The sequence below is a fragment of the Ixodes scapularis genome, unplaced genomic scaffold, assembly GCF_016920785.2.
Source record: "Ixodes scapularis isolate PalLabHiFi unplaced genomic scaffold, ASM1692078v2 PGA_scaffold11__112_contigs__length_91849675, whole genome shotgun sequence".
Classification (NCBI taxonomy): domain Eukaryota; kingdom Metazoa; phylum Arthropoda; class Arachnida; order Ixodida; family Ixodidae; genus Ixodes; species Ixodes scapularis.
Window position 1 is genome coordinate 9432726 of NW_024609837.1, and position 20655 is coordinate 9453380.

Sequence of the window (20655 nt, forward strand, 5' to 3'; positions counted from 1 at the left end):
AAAATTGTCTATCGCTCACGGATGAAAACAGATAAAACAAATCGGACAGACAGTGGATGGAATCTCACCAAAACGTAGGAATCGGTGAGCCAGGAAAATTTGGACAGAAATTCGCTCAAAAGGGTGGCGTACTTTTGGACGCCTTCCACGTGATCGCTGTCGCAAAGCAACGAGCACATGGCACACAGCTCACGCGGCTGGCGAAGATGCGAAGTCCGCGAAAAACACCTCACGGCCTCACTGCAAGGCAAGCACTTCGGCGAGCATAGGGTCACTAATAAGCTAAGCTTATTTAGTGACTTTAGTGGCTTTATTTAGTGACCCTAGGCGAGCGCTACCAACCCACCAGCTACACCAAAGTTGCATTTTCGGCATTTTCCTCAAAAAATGGCACGTGACACTTTATTATTAGTGACGTCACAAAATGTTTTCGTTCACATGGGGTCGTTAAAACATTATCACCTTAAAATCGTACTAGACAAATGTCTCGTAAAATGTTTACATCGTTTACATTCGGCTCAGTGTATGGTAATTCAAAACATTTCAACTGTCGAAATCACTATGGTCGAAATAACTGACTTGCTAATTTTTGGTTAATTTGCAAACTCTTGGATTGAAGTCGGCTTCGGAGTCATTTTCAGTGTTTTCAACCGTTTCCTCGCTTTCTCAGCACGCAGCCGACGCAGCACGCACGACCGGCACCGGCACAGCACCATCGACTTTCGCGTACGTTTCACCAGTTTTTCACCACTTCACTTTTTGTAAGATTGTTGGAGGGGGCTTGCGAAACGAACTGTCTTCCTCTTCCAAACTTGAACATCATTCAAGAGTAGCGAAGGTCACACTCATTCATTTCCTGAACTTGAATTCTCGGTGACTTGGACGATGGTAAGTTTTAGTACTGTAGTTTTATCGCTAACACATTTCGCTTTCATTTTGCGAGTCATGTGCGCAGTGCGTGCTCTGTCGACACAGATGATGTCGGTATGATCCGTGCCAAGAAAAATTGGCCCATGGGAAGTAAAGTGACGAAATATGTGCCTTTTTTTTTCTTTTTTTTTTCCCCGCAGCACCGCGTCATTTCCTTTACGCCGGTGATGTTCTCGCTGCCGTGAGTAGTGGGTGAAGTGCTGTGGCCGACTCCGTTGAGCGATAATCCCATTCATAGGATGCATCGCCTCGCTCGTGCTCTAAGGTGAGTTTTGCGTTCCGACTTGCATTGTGTTTTTATTGAACATGTTTTGTGACAGCTGCCTCGAGAGAGGTTTTGCAAGTGGTGCGTTCGTGACACGATGCGAGGCTGAGGAATGTGCCAGAAATAATCAAATCGGTTTATCTTTTGTGCGGAGTCCTAACTTCGCGAAAAATGTGCTTTAATTTTGTGTGTGTGTGTGTATGTGTGTGTTTGTTTTAAATAACCCGCGAGTCGCATTGATTTAAATCGGAGAAAGCCGAAAAACCTTAAGTTGGGACTGCCCTTAAATGAAAGAACCCACACTTCGCGAAAGGAAATGTTTCTCCGAAGTCCCCTTGTCTCGTTTTATTCTCTTGTCGGTGCTGAAGCGTTCTTTTCGGAGCATTTGGGTCGCAGCTAGCAGTGCCCCGGTTTCGTCGACAAAACCGCCGATAAATTATTTATTGTGCAACACCGAGAAAAACAAAATCCATGGAAAAGAACCTTCAAAAAGCATTTTGGAATTGAAAAAAAAAAAAAAAAAGAATTTTAAAAGCATGGAGCCTTAATTATCAGTCAGATTTCCACACACCAAACAAAATCGTTGAAAGATGGGATGGAGCACCCAATTATTTAAATACTAGAGCATACACAGCACCTCAAAATGTTGACACGGTTCCCCCAAGTGGCAATTTACGGTGAATTCGGGTAATCATTTCTTAGCGCAAAATATTCTCTCGACCGCGACAGACGTTTGCATGAAAAAAGGCAGGCAAACGTCGTGCGCCGTTCACCAGCATTTTTCTTGCAAGCGTCGTCGACTCGTTGGCATTTTTTTTCCTAAACTTGGAGTGGTTGGACATGTAATCAGAAATGCTGTAACGAGCATACCGCAGCACTAACTTGCTATGACAAAAAGTAGTTCAACTCGATTCAGAACTTGTATTGACTAACTGTGGCCGTCACAGTTATGCAAGCCTAGTTACCTATGACCGGTAGACATTGATTACTTTTGACTCTGGGTGAGAACATTGGAGCGTCACGGCACGTGCCTCATGCCTTCTGCTGTGCTTTGGCTGCTCACTCGCACGAGGCACCCAGGCGTCGTTGAAGGTGCTCGCGTTGGAGGCGGGACAACTGAAGCCCCTCCCTGCCGACCTTGTGGGTACTATAAGAACTTGAACCAGTTCCTGCGCGGTTGTAGCCTTTTCTGGAAACAGATGGTCCGATCGTACCGTATGAGAGGACGCAGCGTACCGACCGGCCGGCCAAGTTTGGTTTCATTGGTAGTGCGCCGTCTTGCGCAGAACTCTTTGTGACTCTGAGGCGTACCGCGGTCGCAATCGTCGGATCCGACCTCTTGCTTGAACCTTCCGAGTGCCTCGCCGGATTGTAATGCGGCACTTGAGCCCAATTGTTGGGCGGTACATACTGCCCGAAGTTGCCTTTTCTGGCCACCAGGCGAACTGGCTGGCGGCCGACTGAGGTGCCTTCGTTCGCCGCCTTGTGGTTACGGGAAAGTGGTCGATTGCCGGTACAGCAACTTCTTTCCTGGAAAAGGTGGGTTTTGGTTTTCATCTACTTCGGGTGACAAGTGCTATTAAACATAAGGCTTCTGCATTTGTGACTCGATATAGAGAGCAGTAAGTTTCGAAGTAACGGTGCATTTGTGTGGCATGACATCGGATGTGTCGTAAAGCAGCTGCTCGTGAAGTAAACAGCTGCCTGAAAGTGTGTCACCATTTTAATGTGGCATGGCGTAGAGGTAGCAGGTGGTAAGAACTAGAGTCACTAAGTGAGCTACGCTTGGAGTGTCGGCGCTCCCTTTTCCCATGTTTTTGTGGGCATCGTCATTTTGGTGCTCGGTGCACAGCGGGTGCAATTGGCGAGCGTTATGATTAGAAAATATGACTTGCCGGGCCTAGGCACAGTGTTGCGAAGCTTCGGAAATGTCTTCCGTTTTAGCGTTTTCAGAGGACTTAAATCCATTTTTCAGACGAGGCTTCAGACAACTGGCAACAATGATTGTCGGCACCAAGATGGTTGAAGTGTCATTACTCGGAAGCATACCTCGTTTAGTGGCTCTATAAGAACCACCGCCCTTTCTCGGTCGATGCAAAAAACGCAGCCTACTTTTAAAGCTGTTTTTATTTCAACTTTAAATTTTCGAAAATCTAATCGGCAGATACCTTCTTTCTATTGGAAATGGAATGTTGCACAATTAGAACTTGTATGTTGCTAAAAAAAAAAAAAAGCTAGTGGAATCAACAGGGTTTGCCAGTGGAGAACGCTCTTTCTCTACTCACTGAGAGGACGACGATGGCAGGGAGGTCTTTGACTTGTGCCGCTTCTAGCGTGATCTTTCTGCCTTTAGTAACACTTCAGCGTCTCATGAACCCCAAGCGTGCCTGCGCAGCCAAAGCGCATTCCGAAGGCTGGGCACTCAAAAGAGACGCCTCGCCATTCTCATCTCGTTATTGACTATAGCTGTGTTAATCCTCGCCCATTTATATTTACTCGAGCATTTACACTAATTGCATCTTCAACCTTTTTGATCGCGGCAGGTACTGCCACGCGACGACGCGGGTACCTCCGCTCACGCACGACGGCTCGAAGCGCCTCTGTCACACCGACGTCTCAGCACGTCCGACCGCGGAACTAAAGATACCTGTCCCCTACGGCCATCTGGCGGCCAAGGAGTGGCTTCCCGTGCCCTGCGAAGATCCGGAGCGTCGAATGATCTGTCTACACGGCCACCAGGACAACGCCGGGAGCTTCGACTTCCTCCTGCCGAAGCTGGACGCGAGGTGGCGCGCGGTGGCGCTAGATTACACGGGGCACGGACTGTCGTCCCACCTTCCCAAAGGTTGCGCCTACACGGCCAACCACTTTGTGGCCGACATGGTCAGGACGGTGCGGTTCCTCGGTTGGCGGCAGTTTTGCCTCGTGGGACACAGCATGGGCAGAGCGCTTGCCCAGCTCTACGCCAACCTCTTTCCGGATCAGGTGGGTGTCCGACCAGTGTTCTTGGTAGTATTTCTAAAGCCGCAGTGACATTGTTCCTACATCGTGTAAAAGACGCAGTGTTAGCAGCGGTACAGAATTGTTTGCAGATATAACTTAAGCATGATTTAAGCATGGTATGCTTCAAACATGTCTGCTGACAGTTTGCAGACTGCCTTTCATATGTTGTATTGGCAGTGTAGCAACATAACCCGTAGAAGTTTTTTTTTTTTTTTTTTCTTTTTTTGTAAGGGAAAAGTTGATTTTGAGGTAAGTATGTTACCGTTAGGTCTAGCAGTGTGTGAGGTTTATTGCCGCAAAGCTAAGTGCGTTTCTGCTGTGTAGTTTGTTTGCTATCTATTAGTTTTAGGACCTTGCTGACATGTAAAAGGATCTGGACACTTTGAATAAATTTTTTTACATTCCATTTCTTCAGCCTGAATTTAATTTTAGTTTGTCTATTATTTGATAATGGGACTAGAGGAAATGTTTATTCTTTGTTTTTCCTGACTTAAATTTTAAAAGGAATGCATTGGTGGGCTTGATTTTTTACTTTATTGGTGTCTTTCAGGGCTGGGTAGTATCGCAATAGAAATGCATTGTGATCATATCTTAGCGATTCTTACAAGCATCTGTATCTCTGTGTCGAGATACATCTGAAAAATGTATTTGTATCTCAGTAGTGAAATACATTGAAGATGTGTCGCTTATATCACAATGCTTTGCCAGACTTAGGTATCTCGTTACATCTTTTTTTTAAAGATAAATTTAAAAGATGAAAACATCTGTTCGGTGCATGTTGCTTCGTAATTTATAATATGAACCCGCCCTATAACATGATCCAGCTCAGCCACCGCAACGACATTAAAAAAAAAAAGTGGTTTAAAAAAGGTTATTCGCAGGAATAACAAAATCAGCTTCTCTCATGAAGCCCTCCACCCTTTCCTATTTAGCAGAGAGAACGCTGTAAAGGGGTTGAGTGAAGAAAAGGCATGACCCTGTTGTCCAATCTCCCCACACTATGGGTGACTCAAAAGCAATATGGCAGTTTGAGATGCGCCCTCCCAACAAAACGGGGTTCTTTTCGGGCAGACGCTTTTTATCAAGCATTTCACGCAGTCTTTACCGTTCTGTAACTATGTTGTTCGAAGGGGGTGACATGTTTTGTTTAGCGGCGTCAATGATACATATAGAGTTTGAGGCAAGGAAAACAGCACAAAAAAGGAGCACAAGTGGAAATTACCATTCATATTCGCCAAGAACTACACCTGCGCCACCTAGCACTGTTCGGGAACAAGTGAATATAAGTGTCTGTATCTGTATTCCGGAATACCTTTTCACTGGTTTTTCAGAAGTATCTCGGGGATATCCCGTTGCATGAAAGACAAGTGTATCTCAGTATCTGTATTTTGGGCCTTAGAACACATGTATCTCGGTGTTTGTATTCCCAAACACTTTTTGGAGTATCTCTGCCCAGCCCTGATGTCTTTAATACAAAAGATGACTTTGTCGGGGGTATATAATATACATCATAAACAAAATTGCTTTTTACAAAATTCTTTTTGCAGTTACTCTCCAGACATTCTGCTTTGTACCAAGTGGAGAGATTCTGATAATAGTATTATTGTCCTAACGGTATTGACACCGTAAAAGAGCGAGCGGGTGTGCACCCAAAAGTTTGAAACGATCATCAAAAATTGTAGGATGGACACCTGTAATGTCCAAGAGCAAGAATGCAGAAGGGTCGCAAGGTGGTAGAATAGGTTTTACCACTTAGGACCAGTGGATACATGTCAAGCATCATTGCATTGCACTGAAGCCACGTGTGCTCAGAAGTCTGGGTCAGGCGCGTGATATCTCTTTTTTTTTTTATGTGTCAAAAGTAGCGGGTGCGGGCTTATTGTGACATGGGCACATGCTCGGTATTTTAGTTAAGCAGTGCTTTTATGGCCCTCGTCTAAACTGTTGTAATGTCCTTTGAAATTAATGTGCAGAGCTGATATTTTGCACTGCATCCTTTGTCATGACTGGGAATCTACACAACCTACAAGATTTGGTTGTCGGACGAATAAGCGGTGCCTTTGGCATTTGAAACATGTAGTTCTTGATAACATAACATATATCTAGTCTAAAATGCACCTGCATATTTCTAATTCTATACATGATGGGAGAAATTAGTAATGATCCCTGTGAAGCTGGACTTCTTTCACTACTCTTCTTGGATGGAGAATGAGTATAGTTTATGACAGTCACATTTTCTCTCTCAAACCCTAGGTGAAGAAAGTTGTTATGATTGACAGCCTGGCGGTCACCTGCCGTCCACCAAGCATGGTCCTCAAGTTGTTTCGGACCACCATGCTCGAGTCCATGCGTATTGAAGATAAAGATCCGCTGAGTCAGCCGAGTTACACGGAGGAGCAGCTGGTTCAACTGTACATGAAGACGTCATCCTGGGGCTACCTTCCCGACGACGCCAAGACGATGCTCAAGCGTGGCTCTGTGTCCGTCGGCGACGGCCGCTTTGTCCTCACCAAAGACCCCCGCCTTAGGGCTATCTCCTGGATCAAAATTGATCGTGCCGAAGTCCTGGAGTATATCAAGGCGTACAAGAATGATTTGCTCATGCTAAATGCCTTGCCAGGGATCGGTGTCTGTTCAGTGTGGCACCAAAAAGTCTTGGACGTGTGCCAAGAGAACTGTCGCAAGTTTGAGTATCTTCAGCTCGAGGGAAACCATCACATCCACATGAATCAAGCAGACCTGGTTGCAAAGCATGTGGGACGTTTCCTCGAAGATACCCAGTGATTCCATTGATGTGTCGATAAAACATTGATGGGGTGGTTGACACAGTTTCGCTTTAGGTGCAAGCATAGCAGAAGTTACATGAGCGAGCTCCAGGCTTTCGGCATACTGCCGAGCATGCAGGCCCATGCAGTGCAAAGATCATTCACGACAGCATGTTCTTGCTTCTAGCTTCGGCTTTGCTCACACATAAAGTGAAGAAAAGCCATAGGTTGTGTGGCATTGAGATGGGGACTGTGTCGAGAGGTGGGTGCTTAGCTTGTTGTGGGTATAACTTTGGGTTAGTGGGAAGTCGACTTCTCCCATTGACATTACGCACAAGTAAACTCACCTGAAAATGGAACGTTTCTTCTTAATCTTAAAAAAGACAACTATTACTACTGGGCCTAAGTAATGAGGCAGGGCTTCACGGATCCCAGAATGGTCTCGCGGACCTTCATTTGAGAACCACTGATCTACAATATCCATATGTGCATGGAAGTGTACCTAGCAGCACAGGATGTTTTTTATGGAGTATAAAAAGGCAGTACTGTGAATATTCTCCTTCCACCGTTTTCAGTGACAAGGAATTTAAATTTTACCATAATGGTGATTACAAAAAGTTTTCAAGGCGCTGTGTCATCAGTCACCAAAACACTCCGAAACTCGAAACTTTAATAAACTGATGTTGAATAAAAAGAAATGCAGCTTGTGATTTTGCATAATAAACTTAGTTTGAACCCAAACACCCAATTTCGACACCTTTCAGAGATAGTTAGAATTTAGGAACATGAGTATTTCGCCACAATTAGAGTGCTTTAACCTACTACAGTCAAACCTGTTTATATCGAACTCGCAAAAAACTGTCTACCAGTTCGATATAGCGGGTAATTCGATATAAAAGTTTGAATGAATTTGACTCTCAAAAATCTTTCTGCTGACATATTACACAATGAAATAGTCTTGCATCTTCTGCTGTTTTTTCTTCATTGCATCCACGATAACGATATTTTTCTACACTATCCATGGACTTCAAAATGCTGAGGCCGCTGCCTTCTATATTCGTGCATGAGCTCCGAACTATGCCGAGAGCACTGAGCACGTCTGAGCAGGAGCCCCTTCTGCAGAGTGCCGTTTTGCTCTGCAAGTTGGCTTTCCCCTAAGGCAGTTGCCTCGCATTGGGGGAAAGCCAGCTTGTAGAGCAAAACGGCGCTCTTGGCAGTTCGATATATCGATAGCGGCTTCTATTTTTGTTCGATGCAACTGTAGTTTTTGCTATATATTATCTCTAACATTACTGTGCACAAAAATTGTTCGATATAAGGGATAATTCAATGTAAACGGGTTCGATATAGTCGGGTTTGACTGTACTACTACCTTGTGAAATCCAATCGCTCGAGTGATTGTAAGCATGGTGCAACACTTAAAAAAATTAGCTGCCAGAACATCCTTTAAGTTGACAGCTAATCAAGCTGTTTTTGTCATTAAAAGCACCAGTTGTCACAACTTCAAAAGGTTTACAAGTGCGATGGGAGACGCCCTTGAAAGAGTTGTGCGAGCGATTTTATCGCTGTAGGACATACACAGTACCTGTTTCATCCCAGGCACTTTCGCAGCACCGCTGCAAAGCGTCTTTCCTCAGCACCAAGTTAAATGATGTTCCTAGCCTCAGCTGGCTCGCAGTGTTGCCAAAAGCTTAAAAAATAACTGACATGTTTTGTCCACACAAACTGCATTTAATGCTGCCTTTAAGGAAGTTCCAGCAGGTGTCTAGCATAAAGATAGCGCTCTAGTCCCACCCTTTAGCACGCAGTGATTTGAAGCCTATTCCAGAACTACTAGGGCCATTGTTAAAGAAAGCTTGCCTTCAGGTTTTCTCGGTTTCGTTAGTGGAGAACACTCTGTACCCACTGTGACGACAACCCACGTAGCACGAGAACATTCTGGGAATGTTCAAAAGAACATAGGCATATTCTTGGAGTGTTGCAAATTCACGTAAGAACGTTATATCAACGTCGGAATGTGGTGCAGGCACTTATCGCTACATGTTTTCTCATGGACATTCTTAGAACGTCCTGATAATAACATAGAACATTACCAAGAACATTACCAGGGCATTCAATCAACGTTCAAATATCCTGACAAGGTTCTAAGAACGTTCTAAGAACATCCATATAACTTTCTTGAAATGTTGCAAGTTTATGCAGGGACATCCTTTCAATCTCCCCAGAACGTGGCGTGGGCACATTGCTACATTCAGGGAACATTCTCTGAGGTCTATTTACAAAGATTCCACAATTGCGGCTTACTTAGGCTATGGTGCCTGGAACGCGTCTCCGACTGGTGTGTTTAGCGTCCCATACTGCCCATACATCAAAAGTGGTCCCCAAGCGGCAACAAATGACGTCACAAAAGCCGGAGTGTCATGCTGTTGACTGTCGCGATCCTGGCGGTTGGCCGTAGAAATGCTGGTGAAAAGCGCGAGCGAACGCGAGTGCCGCTGCCATCACGGTGTCCCAGGCGTCCCAACTTTCGGCTGCTGTAGCTTCCGTGGACTGTCACAGTGGAGAGTGACCTGCAGCGGGACAGGCGTCTGATGTAGATACCAAAACTGTTGTGACGCCGCCAGGATCGCAACCGGCGACAGCATGACACTTGTTTGACGTCATCAGGCGGAAATCGAGGGACCACTTTTTTGGGCGCGGTAAACACACCAGTCGGAGACGCGTTCCTGGCACCATACTTTGGCTACAGCCCCAATGAGGCGCACTACATATATGGGTATGATAAAGCTCCTCACAGGGCGATTTTTATTAATCGAAACAGATATTTAGAAGGCGCAAGCTCAAGCTAGCCGCTTTTCCAGTGCACCAGCATGTGCACGTACTAATGAAAGTTTACTCCTACCTGTCACTTGTCAATTTCTTTCATTCAGAATGTGCTGTAGACATAACAGATTACTCACTCCGAGCTTAAGAACAGACACACATGGCATCCAACGTTCAGCTGGGAAATACCTTTTTCAAACTTTTAGTACAAAGAAACAAAAAAATCTGGTCCATTCAAAACTGCCCCTCTACATACGCAGTGAGTGCCAATTTCATTACTAAGTTTTGAAAACCATTTCTTTTCTCCTACTTCATATATCGCATTCCTCGGTAGACTCTTATAAGATAAAACTGATTCCTTATGCTAAGTTTCCAGAAACTCCACTTAATTTGCATATTTTTGGCACAAAGCGGCATATAGTGGATGGTGTTTCGAACCATAGGTTGCATGAGAGCTCCGTAAGGTTGGCTTCACCTGCGAAAATTCTAGGAATGTTCACAAGCGAACGTTCCAATAATATTGCGCATAGGAGTGTTCGAAGGGGAACGTTCCGGAAACGTTGTGCATACGAATGTTCGCCAACAAACGTTCCTAGAATCTTGAGCAGCTCACCTTTAGACCGATGACCAGTTTCTCGCTTTCCACTTTTCCCTCGGTTCCTCCTCTCCCCCCTTCTATTATATTCACCGTTGCATGTTTTCTCCTCCCCCATGGTGAGGACGATCTTCTGCCTTGCAGAATCTGGAGTCTTTTGGTCGGCCTTTAAGGAATGTTCACGTACGAACGTTCCTAGAACGTTCCGAATGGTGTTTTAACGTTCCTTCATTATCAGAACATCCAGGGAATGTTCGCACGACATTGGGTGCTACCTGGGGAGTATGGCAGGGAGCTCCTTGACTTGTGCCGCTTCTAGAGTGATCTTTCTACCCTCGATAACACTTCAGCGTCTCGTGAGGCTCGAGCGTGCCTGCGCAGCCAAAGCGCGTTCCGAAGGCCGGCCGTTCGAAAAAGATGCCTCGTCATTCTCACCTGGTTAAAGACTATAGCTGCGTTAATCTTCGCCCATTTATATTTACGCGAGCGTTTACACTAATCGCACCTTCAACCTTCTCGATCGCGGCAGATGCGGCCGCGCAACGCCGCGGGCACGTCCTTGCACGCACGACGGCTTGAAGCGCCTCCGTCACAGCGACGTCTCGGCGCGTCCAACGGCGGAACTGAAAATACCCGTCCCCTACGGCCATCTGGCGGCCAAAGAGTGGCTTCCCGTGCCCTGCGAAGATCCGGAGCGTCGAATGATCTGTCTACACGGCCACCAGGACAACGCCGGGAGCTTCGACTTCCTGCTGCCGAAGCTGGACGCGAGGTGGCGCGCGGTGGCGCTAGATTACACGGGGCACGGACTGTCGTCCCACCTTCCCAAAGGTTGCGCCTACACGGCCAACCACTTTGTGGCCGACATGGTCAGGACGGTGCGGTTCCTCGGTTGGCAGAAGTTCTGCCTCGTGGGACACAGCATGGGCGGAGCGCTTGCCCGGCTCTACGCCAACCTCTTTCCGGATCAGGTGGGTGTCCGACGAGTGTTTGTGGTAGTATTTGTGAAACTTCAGTGACACTGTTCCTACATCGTACAAAAGGCACAGTGTTAGCAGCTTGACAGAATTATTTGCAGAAATATCTCAAGCACGTTGAACCATGGTATGCCTCAAGCATGTTCTGCACGCTTCATGCTTCAAGCAACTTTTAGTTTTCTGGATATCATTTTGTGACTCTAATGTACACAGCGGCAGGCAAGCAGCCGCACAGGTGTAATGGTTTTAACTTCTCTGCTTCGCCTTGCACGCTGCCCTGTACGTGCCTGATCTGTGCAAAATCAATCAATCAGCATATCTGCTGACAGTTCGTAGACAGTCTGCAGACGGCCTTTCAAGTGCTGTATTAGCAGTGTAACAACATAACCCGTAGAAGTAGATTTTTCTTTTTTTTTTTGTTTTTTGTAAAAGAAAAGTTGATTTTGAGGAACGGCAGGTATGTTGCATTTACTTTAAGTTAAGTGTGAGGTTTATTGCCACGAAGTTAAATGCGTTTCTGCTATGTAGTTTACTTGCTGTCTATTTATTACCTTTAGGACTTTGGTGAGATGTAAAAAGGCACTTCGAAAGCATTTTTTTACGACGAATGACGAAATTAATCCCTGGAGAAGGGGAACAAGGGGGACGAAGGACAAACATAAATCTCCAATTTACAGCTAGGTGACTGGTGAGCGACCGAAAAAATCCGCCTGGTCCGGGTCTGCTGACGTCTAACCCCTGGTTAGCTCAGTTGGTAGAGCGCTCCACTTGTAATGGAGAGGTCCCGGGTTCCATACCCGGACCAGGCGGATTTTTTCGGTCGCTCACCAGTCACCTAGCTGTAGTTTGGAGATTTATGTTTGTCCTTTGTCCCCCTTGTTCCCCTTCTCCAGGGATTAATTTCGTCATTCTTGTCCAGCTCGCTTGCACCTTTGCATTTAATTGCATTATAATATAACATTTTTTTACATTCTATTTTTTTCAGCGTAAATTTAATTTTAGTTCACCTATCATTTGATAATTGAACTAAGGGAAATGCGTACTCTTTGTATTTCCTGACTTAAATTTAATAAGAATGCATTGGTGGACTTGATTTCTTGCTCTATTGATGTCTTTAATACACAATATTGCTTTGCCTCGGATATATAATACAGTGAATGAGAGAAAGAGAAATAACTTTATGAACAAAATTTTTTTACAAAGTCCTTTTTGCTGTTACTCTTCAGACAGACATTCTGCTTTGTACCTATGAAACGAAATGCTGAACATGGTATTATTTTGCTGGCTGACCACCATAAAATACCAAGCAAGTGTGCACCCAAAAGTTAGAGAGGATCATGAAACATTGTAGGATGGACACTTGTAAGGTTCAAGAGCAGGAATGCAGAGGTGTCACGAGGTAGTGTAGGTTTTACCGCTTAGGACCAGCGGGTACATGTCAAGCTTCGGTACATGTCAAGCTTCATTGCATTGCACTGAAGCCAGGTGTGCTCAGAAGTCTGGGTCAGGCGCTTGATATGTCGTTTCTTTTTTTAATGTTTCAAAAAGTAGCGGGTGAAGGCGCAACATTTTTGGTACATGGGCACATGCTCGGTATTTTAGGTAAGCAGTGTTTTTATGGCCCTCGTCTAAACTGTTGTAATGTCCTTTGAAATTAATGTGCAGAGCTGATATTTTGCACTGCATCCTTTATCATGACTAGCAATCACACTTGATTTTATTCATTTTATGCCAGAGATTCAATAGTTGACCCCTCCCCCCTGGGTAATGTCCTCCCTTTAAATGTAAAAAAAAAAAAAAAGAAACAGTGAGAGTGCAGGCAAGCTGGTTGAAGGTTAGCGTGTCATCAGATAAGCCAAGACAGAATTGAGTTGACCGATACAATAAAGAAAAGGTGAAAGGAAGTGGAGCTAGACAGGCATTGTCTCAAATTGAGGCATGGCCTGTGTGTCGTCTGCTTTCTGTGCTCTTAACTTGTGAATTTTTTTTTTGGCTTTCTTACCCGAGTCTGATGTCATTTCACATGATTTCAAGAAACTCTGCTATAAGAATTAAATTACTACGAGCACTTATATCGGTCCTGCGATGGCTTGCTGTAACTTTAGCTGTTTGTGTAAAAACCGCCTGCCAGGAATTAGCATGTGCACAGATTTGTTTATACGTTAAAACAATCGGATTTTGTTTAACATCACAATTTGGTGCGAATGGCCGGCCCACTTTGGTATAAAACAGATTTTGCTTGACATGATAATTAGTCGAGAATAGGTTTGCAGTACCTGCAGGTATTTTTCATTAAAAGCGACCGTTTAGAATATAACTTCGTCACGTATTTCTTAACGAGTGGAGCATTCTTCTAATCTACCCGGGAATTTATACCAGTGCTACGTTGTTAATCTTAAAGTTCACTTTCATAATTATCGTTTATTTTATGCGGTTAGAATTCCTTATGCATGACCTTTCCTGCCTTGGCCACCAAATGGTAACTGGCTGCGTGTGTAAATAAATTAATAACTTGTCAGCTTGCAATATTATCTAGTAAGGAGGCTTGTTCAAAACCTGATGACATTTTCATGAGTTATACACTTTTAGCAGTTTGTCTTAAGCTGGTGATTATACATGCTTTCACCTAGAAAAACAACACCAAAAAACTAAGTCTTGTGCATTGTTCATACGCCGCGAGTAGCTTTTACAAGATTTGGTTGTCTGAGCAAAGAAGTGGTGCCTGTGCCATTTAAAACGTGTGCTCATATATTTAGTCTAAAATGCAGCGACATATATCCTAATTCTATACACGAAGCGAGAAATTAGTGATGATCCCTGTGGAGCCGGACTTCTTTCACTACTCCTCTTGGGTGGAGGACGAGTATAGTTTATGACAGTCACATTTTTGCTCTCAAACCCTAGGTGAAGAAAGTTGTCATGATGGACAGCCTGGCACCCACATGCCGTCCACCGAGCATGGTCCTCAAGACGTTCCGGACCACTATGCTCGAGTCCATGCGTATCGAAGATAAAGATCCGCTGAGTCAGCCGAGTTACACGGAGGAGCAGCTGGTTCAACTGTACATGAAGACGTCGTCCTGGGGCTACCTTCCCGAAGACGCCAAGACGATCCTCAATCGTGGCTCTGTGTCCATCGGCGACGGCCGCTTTATCCTCACCAAAGACCCCCGCCTTAGGGCTATCTCCTGGAGTAAAGTTGATCGTGCTGAAATCCTGGAATATGTCAAGGCGTACAAGAATGATTTGCTCGTGCTGAATGCCTTGCCGGGGATCGGTTTCTGTTCGGTGTGGCACCAAAAAGTCTTGGACGTGTGTGAAGAGAACTGTCGCAAGTTTGAGTATCTTCAGCTCGAGGGAAACCATCACATTCACATGAACCAGGCAGACCTGGTTGCAAAGCATGTGGGACGCTTCCTCGAAGATATGCAGTGATTCCATTGATGTGTCGATGGAACATTGGTGGTGTGATTGACACGGTTTCGCTTTAGGTGCGAGCGTGGCCGAAGTTACATGAGTGAGCTCCAGGCTTTCGGCATACTACCGAGCATGCAAGCTCGTGCAGTGCAAGCATAGTTCAGGACAGCATGTTCTTGCTTCTAGCTTCGGCTTTGCTCACACATAAAGTGAAGAAAAACCATAGGTTGTGTGGCAGTGGGATGGATACTTTGTGTAGAGAGGTTGGTGCTTAGCTTGCTGTGAGAAGGGTATCGTTTGAGGCTTTGTTACCTCTTTGTTACACTTTTTTGTCTTCCGAGCTGAAGGAGAGCCTTCGGTAGCACTAGTAGTTCATGCGTTGTACCTTCTTGGGGCACTGCATTTACATTTGACTAGAATTCTTTTCGACATCTCCATATAATTTGTTTAAAAAACAACGTTGTATTTGATGTTTGAATGAGAAGGGGTGAGCTTTAACATTTGGGCTCTGTTAGGTTTTAGGTAGGATTATACAATACTTCCTGTGTGAGTTTCATGCGGTGGACCTCCCTTCAATTGCAGTTTATGGAGAGCTCATACATATTTTCAATGTTGTAAATAATGAGAAGGGGGACTCTTCTTTGTGATCTTGAGCATCTGCCTTGCAGAGACTGCCGAGTGATGCAACTGTTCGAGGTCATTTCATTTCGCTGCCAAATATTGTTTTTTTAGAGGCTTACGTTACAAGTTAAGAAACAAATCTTTATATTGCTCTGTTCCTAGCACCGTTTATAGTCAATAATTTTTCAAACGGTTACATTTGTTTATTGTCTTGAGAAGACCTAGTAACTATTGTACATTGCCTTGAAGCTTTTATTGCTTTAAAAGATACTCATGTTGTAGTTTTACCAGCGCAGAAGGAAATGGTTATTTTATTTTCATGGACGAAAAATATACTTTTGTTATTGTATGCTTATGCCTGTGAAGTTCATTGGATAGTCAAGGCAATGTCCAATGTTGTTTTTAGAGCGCACTTCTTAGGTGCCCGTTTCCGTGTTTCGCGGCGTCGGCTTAACCGCACTAAATTTAGCGGGAAAATTGACGTCATGTGACTTCTACACCAATTCAATGCCCCGCTACGTGACCTCAACACCAATTCGATTTCCGCTAAGTTTGGCGGGAAAATTCAGTTTCTCCCCTAGATTTAGCAGACAAATTAGTTCCTCCGCTAAATTTAGCGGGAATATTGACGTCACGTGCCCTCAACACCAATTCAATTCCCCGCTAAATTTAGCGTGGAATTGAATTGGTGTTGAGGTCACGCGACATCAATTTTCCCCCTGAATCTAACGGAGAAACTGAATTTGTTCATAGGCGACTTTACTTCAAGCCGCGTGACATTATTTTACCCGCTGAATTTAGCGAGGAAGCTGAATTGGAGGCGGAAGGGAGAGCAGGGAATGGAGGAGGAGCAGGGGCATACCCTTCCTCTGTATTCTCTCCTCCTCCTCAAGAGCTGCGCTCTAATTTCGCATTACGAAGATTTGTAAACATCTTTCATTTTAGAGCGCCGCTCTTAGGCGCCCGTTTCCGGCTTCGGCGTCGCCGTAACCGCGCGGTGCATTATGGGAAACGTCCCATAATGCACCGTGGTGACGCGCGCGTTGCATTATGGGACATTTTCCATAATGCACCGAGCGGGAAGGAGGAGGACGCGAGGAGCACGGGAGGAGGGAGGAAAAGGGGCCTACCGTCCCCTTCCCTCCTCCTCCTCAAGAGCTGCGCTCTAATTCATTTTTTGTGTCTATTTACAATGTTCCTTTTTAGGGTCTTCGGTATGGCCTCTAAATAGTATTTTATATTTAGTCTCTCTGAACCTAAATTAAGTTACTTATAAGAAAAATATGTTGAGAAATATGGTCATAAAAGCAAATGCATGTGGGTCTTTCAATTATTACCTCTGACTTGATGGTTTGAGGGGCACTTCATATGTGGATATTGGTATGAAAAATGTTTATACCTTTAAGAATTAATGTTACATGTCAAAAAAGTACCAGATGCCGATATCTATGCGACAATTTCTATGTACTGCGATAACTTGGATGATTTTGAGATCAGCTCGTGATAGTCATATTTTGGCTAGACGTATTAGTTCTTTCTAAGGTGTGCTTAAATGCTTGTTAATTCCTTTTTTTTTCTTTTCGCTAGGGGAATCAGACGGTTGGCCAATCTTCTCATTTTTATGGACCAAATAATAAAGATTATTGACTTGTTATTCGTGGTATACACTGCGTTTGTTTTTCATTCTGACAGTGAGCGTTACATGAATGGCGTCCTCACTGTGTTTTTTTTTTCGGACTTGGGGGGGGGGGGGGGGGTGGATAATTTGTTAGTTATCCCCCATAGAGCCACAAGGCTGTACTGAAATTAACTCAAATCCGTTCGTTTTAATGGGTAGTTGCATGTTTAATCTTGCAATTGCAGCTGATGGCAGTCATCATCAGAGGCACAATTTATACAATTTGGGAATAGGCAACAAGCACTACGATGTTCATGCGGTTTTGTTTTCTAGTTCTTGTTGTCTGATTTTAAAGCGGGATGTAGAAGGAGCAATGCCAACCTTGCCTCATGCATAAAAGAGTTGTACACTCTCGATCATTATCCCAGTAATAGGTCATCGGCAGTGTTGTACACGTTCCTCGAAAAAAGGAACGAAAGCTCTTTCCTCGTTCCTTCTGATTTTTGGAACGCGTTCCCGTTACACTTCCCTTATGTGAAAAAGGAACTCGTTCCCGTTACAGCTAAAAAAAATGGAACGTATCGTTACATATACGTTACATTTCAATTTTGATGATTACTATATTTAGTAAGATAGATCAAAGTTGTTTTTTAATCTATCCCATCAAATGGCAACATACGAATTTGAATGCCGTGATGGAAGGGCACGAGTAGAAGAAAGCACGCGAAGCAGGGTTTCCATTGTTGATATATTCACCTTTAAAATTTTTTTTAACCATATTCATGTTTGTGGTGGGCGAAGTCAGACGAGCAAAATATACTGTTACCCCACATTGCACGAACGTTTTACAACCTTACGGGTTTTAATTTAACAAAGTCCCTTGTTCGAAGTTAACAACAGTTGCTTCTCGATATTGCTATCCTCAAAACGATCAAGTGAAAAAGGGGGTAGGACTTTTGGAAGATCAGTCTTGAAAACTACAAGTCCTTCTTCATGAAGGTTGGATTCGATTTTCGGTTTGAAGGTGGGGGGCTAGGGGAAAAGGATTAAAGGTTAATTTTTTTGTGTATCTTTTAAGTGACCAATGTTCGGGATACAAGGGTGCGTTCGATGTCTGGCAACATGTTCTTTTGTTGTAACTCTAGGTCTCTGTGAAAGTTCAGTGATGGCTATAGTCGGCCTTATATTTCTATGTGTATGAGGATTAGTGGAAGCAAAGAAATTAGCCGAGTTTGACACGTCCCTCTTTCTGTGTCTTTTTGTTTGACTAAAAGTTTTGCTTTTTGTACCGCAGTCTCGGGCGCTGAAAAACGAAGCAGTGTCCACTAGCTTTACTGCACCATGCAGACTGTTACTGCACCCTAAGATAATTAACCAAGAAGTTAACGAGATTCTGCTCTTCGTAGAGATATTTTTTATACTTTTAGGATTTCCCGCTTGGAAATTAAAAAAAAAAAAATACCCCACTGGACAAAAAAAGGAACCCCGTTCCTTTTTTAGTTCCAGTAAAAATGTAACGAGTTCCCGTTCCAGTTCCACCTATGCAAAATGGAACGTCGGCGTTCCTCCGTTCCTCCTGAAAGGAACGCGTTCCAAGAACGTCGTTCCTTGGAACGCCGTTCCGTACAACACTGGTCATCGGCGATTCCTCTAATGGTACGGTATCGAAACCTCATCTTCACTAGGTTATGTAGTCTTGACACTTGGCTGGCTGCAGTGTTGATGAATGATTCCCAAACCACGGTGTTGTTCTGTCCCTTTAGTTCCGTCTTCTCCGGCTTTAACTACGTGTAGGAGAGTTTGCTCTTTTGATATGTGAGGCGGTTTTACGGAACGATTTGCCTCATAGGATAGGCGTAATCCGAAAATTTGATAGGGCGTTCGTGACCTTTTTGCTCTTGAAGCAGAGGCAAAAGTAGAACACCGGCATGTTTTCGCTGCAGTGCGTGTGTCGATTGTATCTCGCGGCCAATAACTAGTCCGCAGCTGTCGGTGAAGTTCGCAAAGATACATGGCCAGCATCAGGAAGTCGCAGAACAAATACAGTGGTTGGCCGTTTAATATACCATCTGTTGTAGTCCTGTATGGTACTACAGCAGATAATGGGTGATACTACTCTGCACTAAAGACTAACCACTTGGGGAGACTTCAAAGTTACAAGTGCGTTTCAGACGGGCCTGGGGGCAGGTTGGCAAACCACTACGTTAATATATACCATATATATACATATATATTCTCACCTAAAAGTATAGTAGTAGGAGCTTAGGAGGAAATGACTGTCCAATCAAACGGTTTAGATACTGAAAAGTAGACCCCCCCCCCCCCCCCCCCCGGAACACACACACACTGAAAGATTAAGAAACAAGCAACAAGGTTTATTTAAAATGAAGTAACGACAAAGCTCACGTATGTTATATTTTACACCAACATTTGAACGTATTAAAGTCGAGTAATGACGGTAAGGTTTTTTTGTTTTTTTTTTTGTAATTTTAAGGTCATAATCTGCGGACGATTTTCCTACTGCCCGGACGTCCAAGTGACGAGGTGAATGAGTGTTGTTTTCTTCTCAGTGGGATGAACATTATCAGGCAATAAACAAGCGCCATGAGTTAATTGATGATGTGCGCGCTTAAAGCGTACTTTGGTAAATACGTGTCTGTTTGTGCTACATACGGAACATGTACGTTGTATGTGCACGTCTGCGCTTCTCTGCGCAAAACACTTGTGTAGCAGTGGACACGGCAACAAAATAAACCCTATAATTTACCATATAAAATATGAAAGTCGGTTACAATCCCCTGTAACGCCGATTTAGAGCGCGGCTCTTGAGGAGGAGGAGGGGAAGGTACGGGGAGAGGCCATGCCCCTCCTCCTCTCCTGCTCGCCTCCCATTGAGGGGAAAATTCCGGTGTAGGGACCAAGTGTAGGCCCTACACATTTATTTACACTATTTGTACTTTACAATATGTAACGCTATGAGGGATATTTTCGGTACCCGTCGAGATCGTCGGCCGTGCTGCACGCTCTGTCGAGTGTCGCGCGCTACCCGACCTGGCGCTCCTCTTCTTGTGTTTTCGGCGCTCGACGCCTACAGCGGAAAGAATTCCCCGCTAAATTTAGCGGGAAAATTTCCCTTTTAGCGGAAAAAATTCCCCGCTAAAATTAGCGGGGAAACTTGCGCTAAATTTCGCGGGGAATTTTTCCGCTAAATCTAGCGTGGAAATTTTCCGCTAAATTTGGCGGGGAAAATTTTCCCATAATGCACCGCGCGGTTACGGCGACGCCGACGCCGGTCAAGCCGGAAACGGGCGCCTAAGAGCTGCGCTTTAAAAGTAAACGAAGCGTGCGGCTAGCAGGCGATTTCCAGCTGCCAGAGCGCCTCTCACGCATACCTCGGCGAAGTCACTCACGAACTCGCTCACTCACACTCACTCACGCTCACCGCGTCATGGTGAAGGGCTGTGAATGACTTCGTGAACTCGGACGAAGTCGTGATGTGAAGGGGATGTGATTTCGTGAATGCGGAAGGAGTCGTGATGTGAATGGGTGTGACTCCGTGAACGCGAAAGAACTCGTGATGTGAAGGGGATGTGACTTCGTGAACGCGGAAGGAGTCGTGAAGTGAACGGGCGTGACTCCGT

At 44.7% G+C, this 20655-nt stretch overlaps 1 protein-coding gene across 1 annotated transcript; it reads left to right on the forward strand.

Moving 5' to 3' along the window:
* Window positions 1–648: 648 nt before the first annotated feature.
* LOC8032405 (serine hydrolase-like protein) lies at window positions 649–16593 on the forward strand. Its single transcript, XM_002409849.5, has 4 exons — window positions 649–888; window positions 1071–1195; window positions 10911–11352; window positions 14263–16593. The coding sequence occupies exons 2-4, from the start codon at window positions 1170–1172 to the stop codon at window positions 14791–14793; spliced, it is 999 nt and encodes a 332-aa protein (XP_002409893.3). The 5' UTR covers window positions 649–888; window positions 1071–1169; the 3' UTR covers window positions 14794–16593.
* The last annotated feature ends 4062 nt before the right edge of the window (window positions 16594–20655 follow it).

Excerpts from the sequence above, each read along its gene's own strand:
- LOC8032405 (XM_002409849.5), top strand. The coding sequence starts at position 1,170 with ATGCATCGCCTCGCTCGTGCTCTAAG. Across the intron at positions 1,196-10,910 it reads CGCCTCGCTCGTGCTCTAAG|ATGCGGCCGCGCAACGCCGC; the intron begins GTGAGTTTTGCG and ends CGATCGCGGCAG. Across the intron at positions 11,353-14,262 it reads CCAACCTCTTTCCGGATCAG|GTGAAGAAAGTTGTCATGAT; the intron begins GTGGGTGTCCGA and ends CTCAAACCCTAG.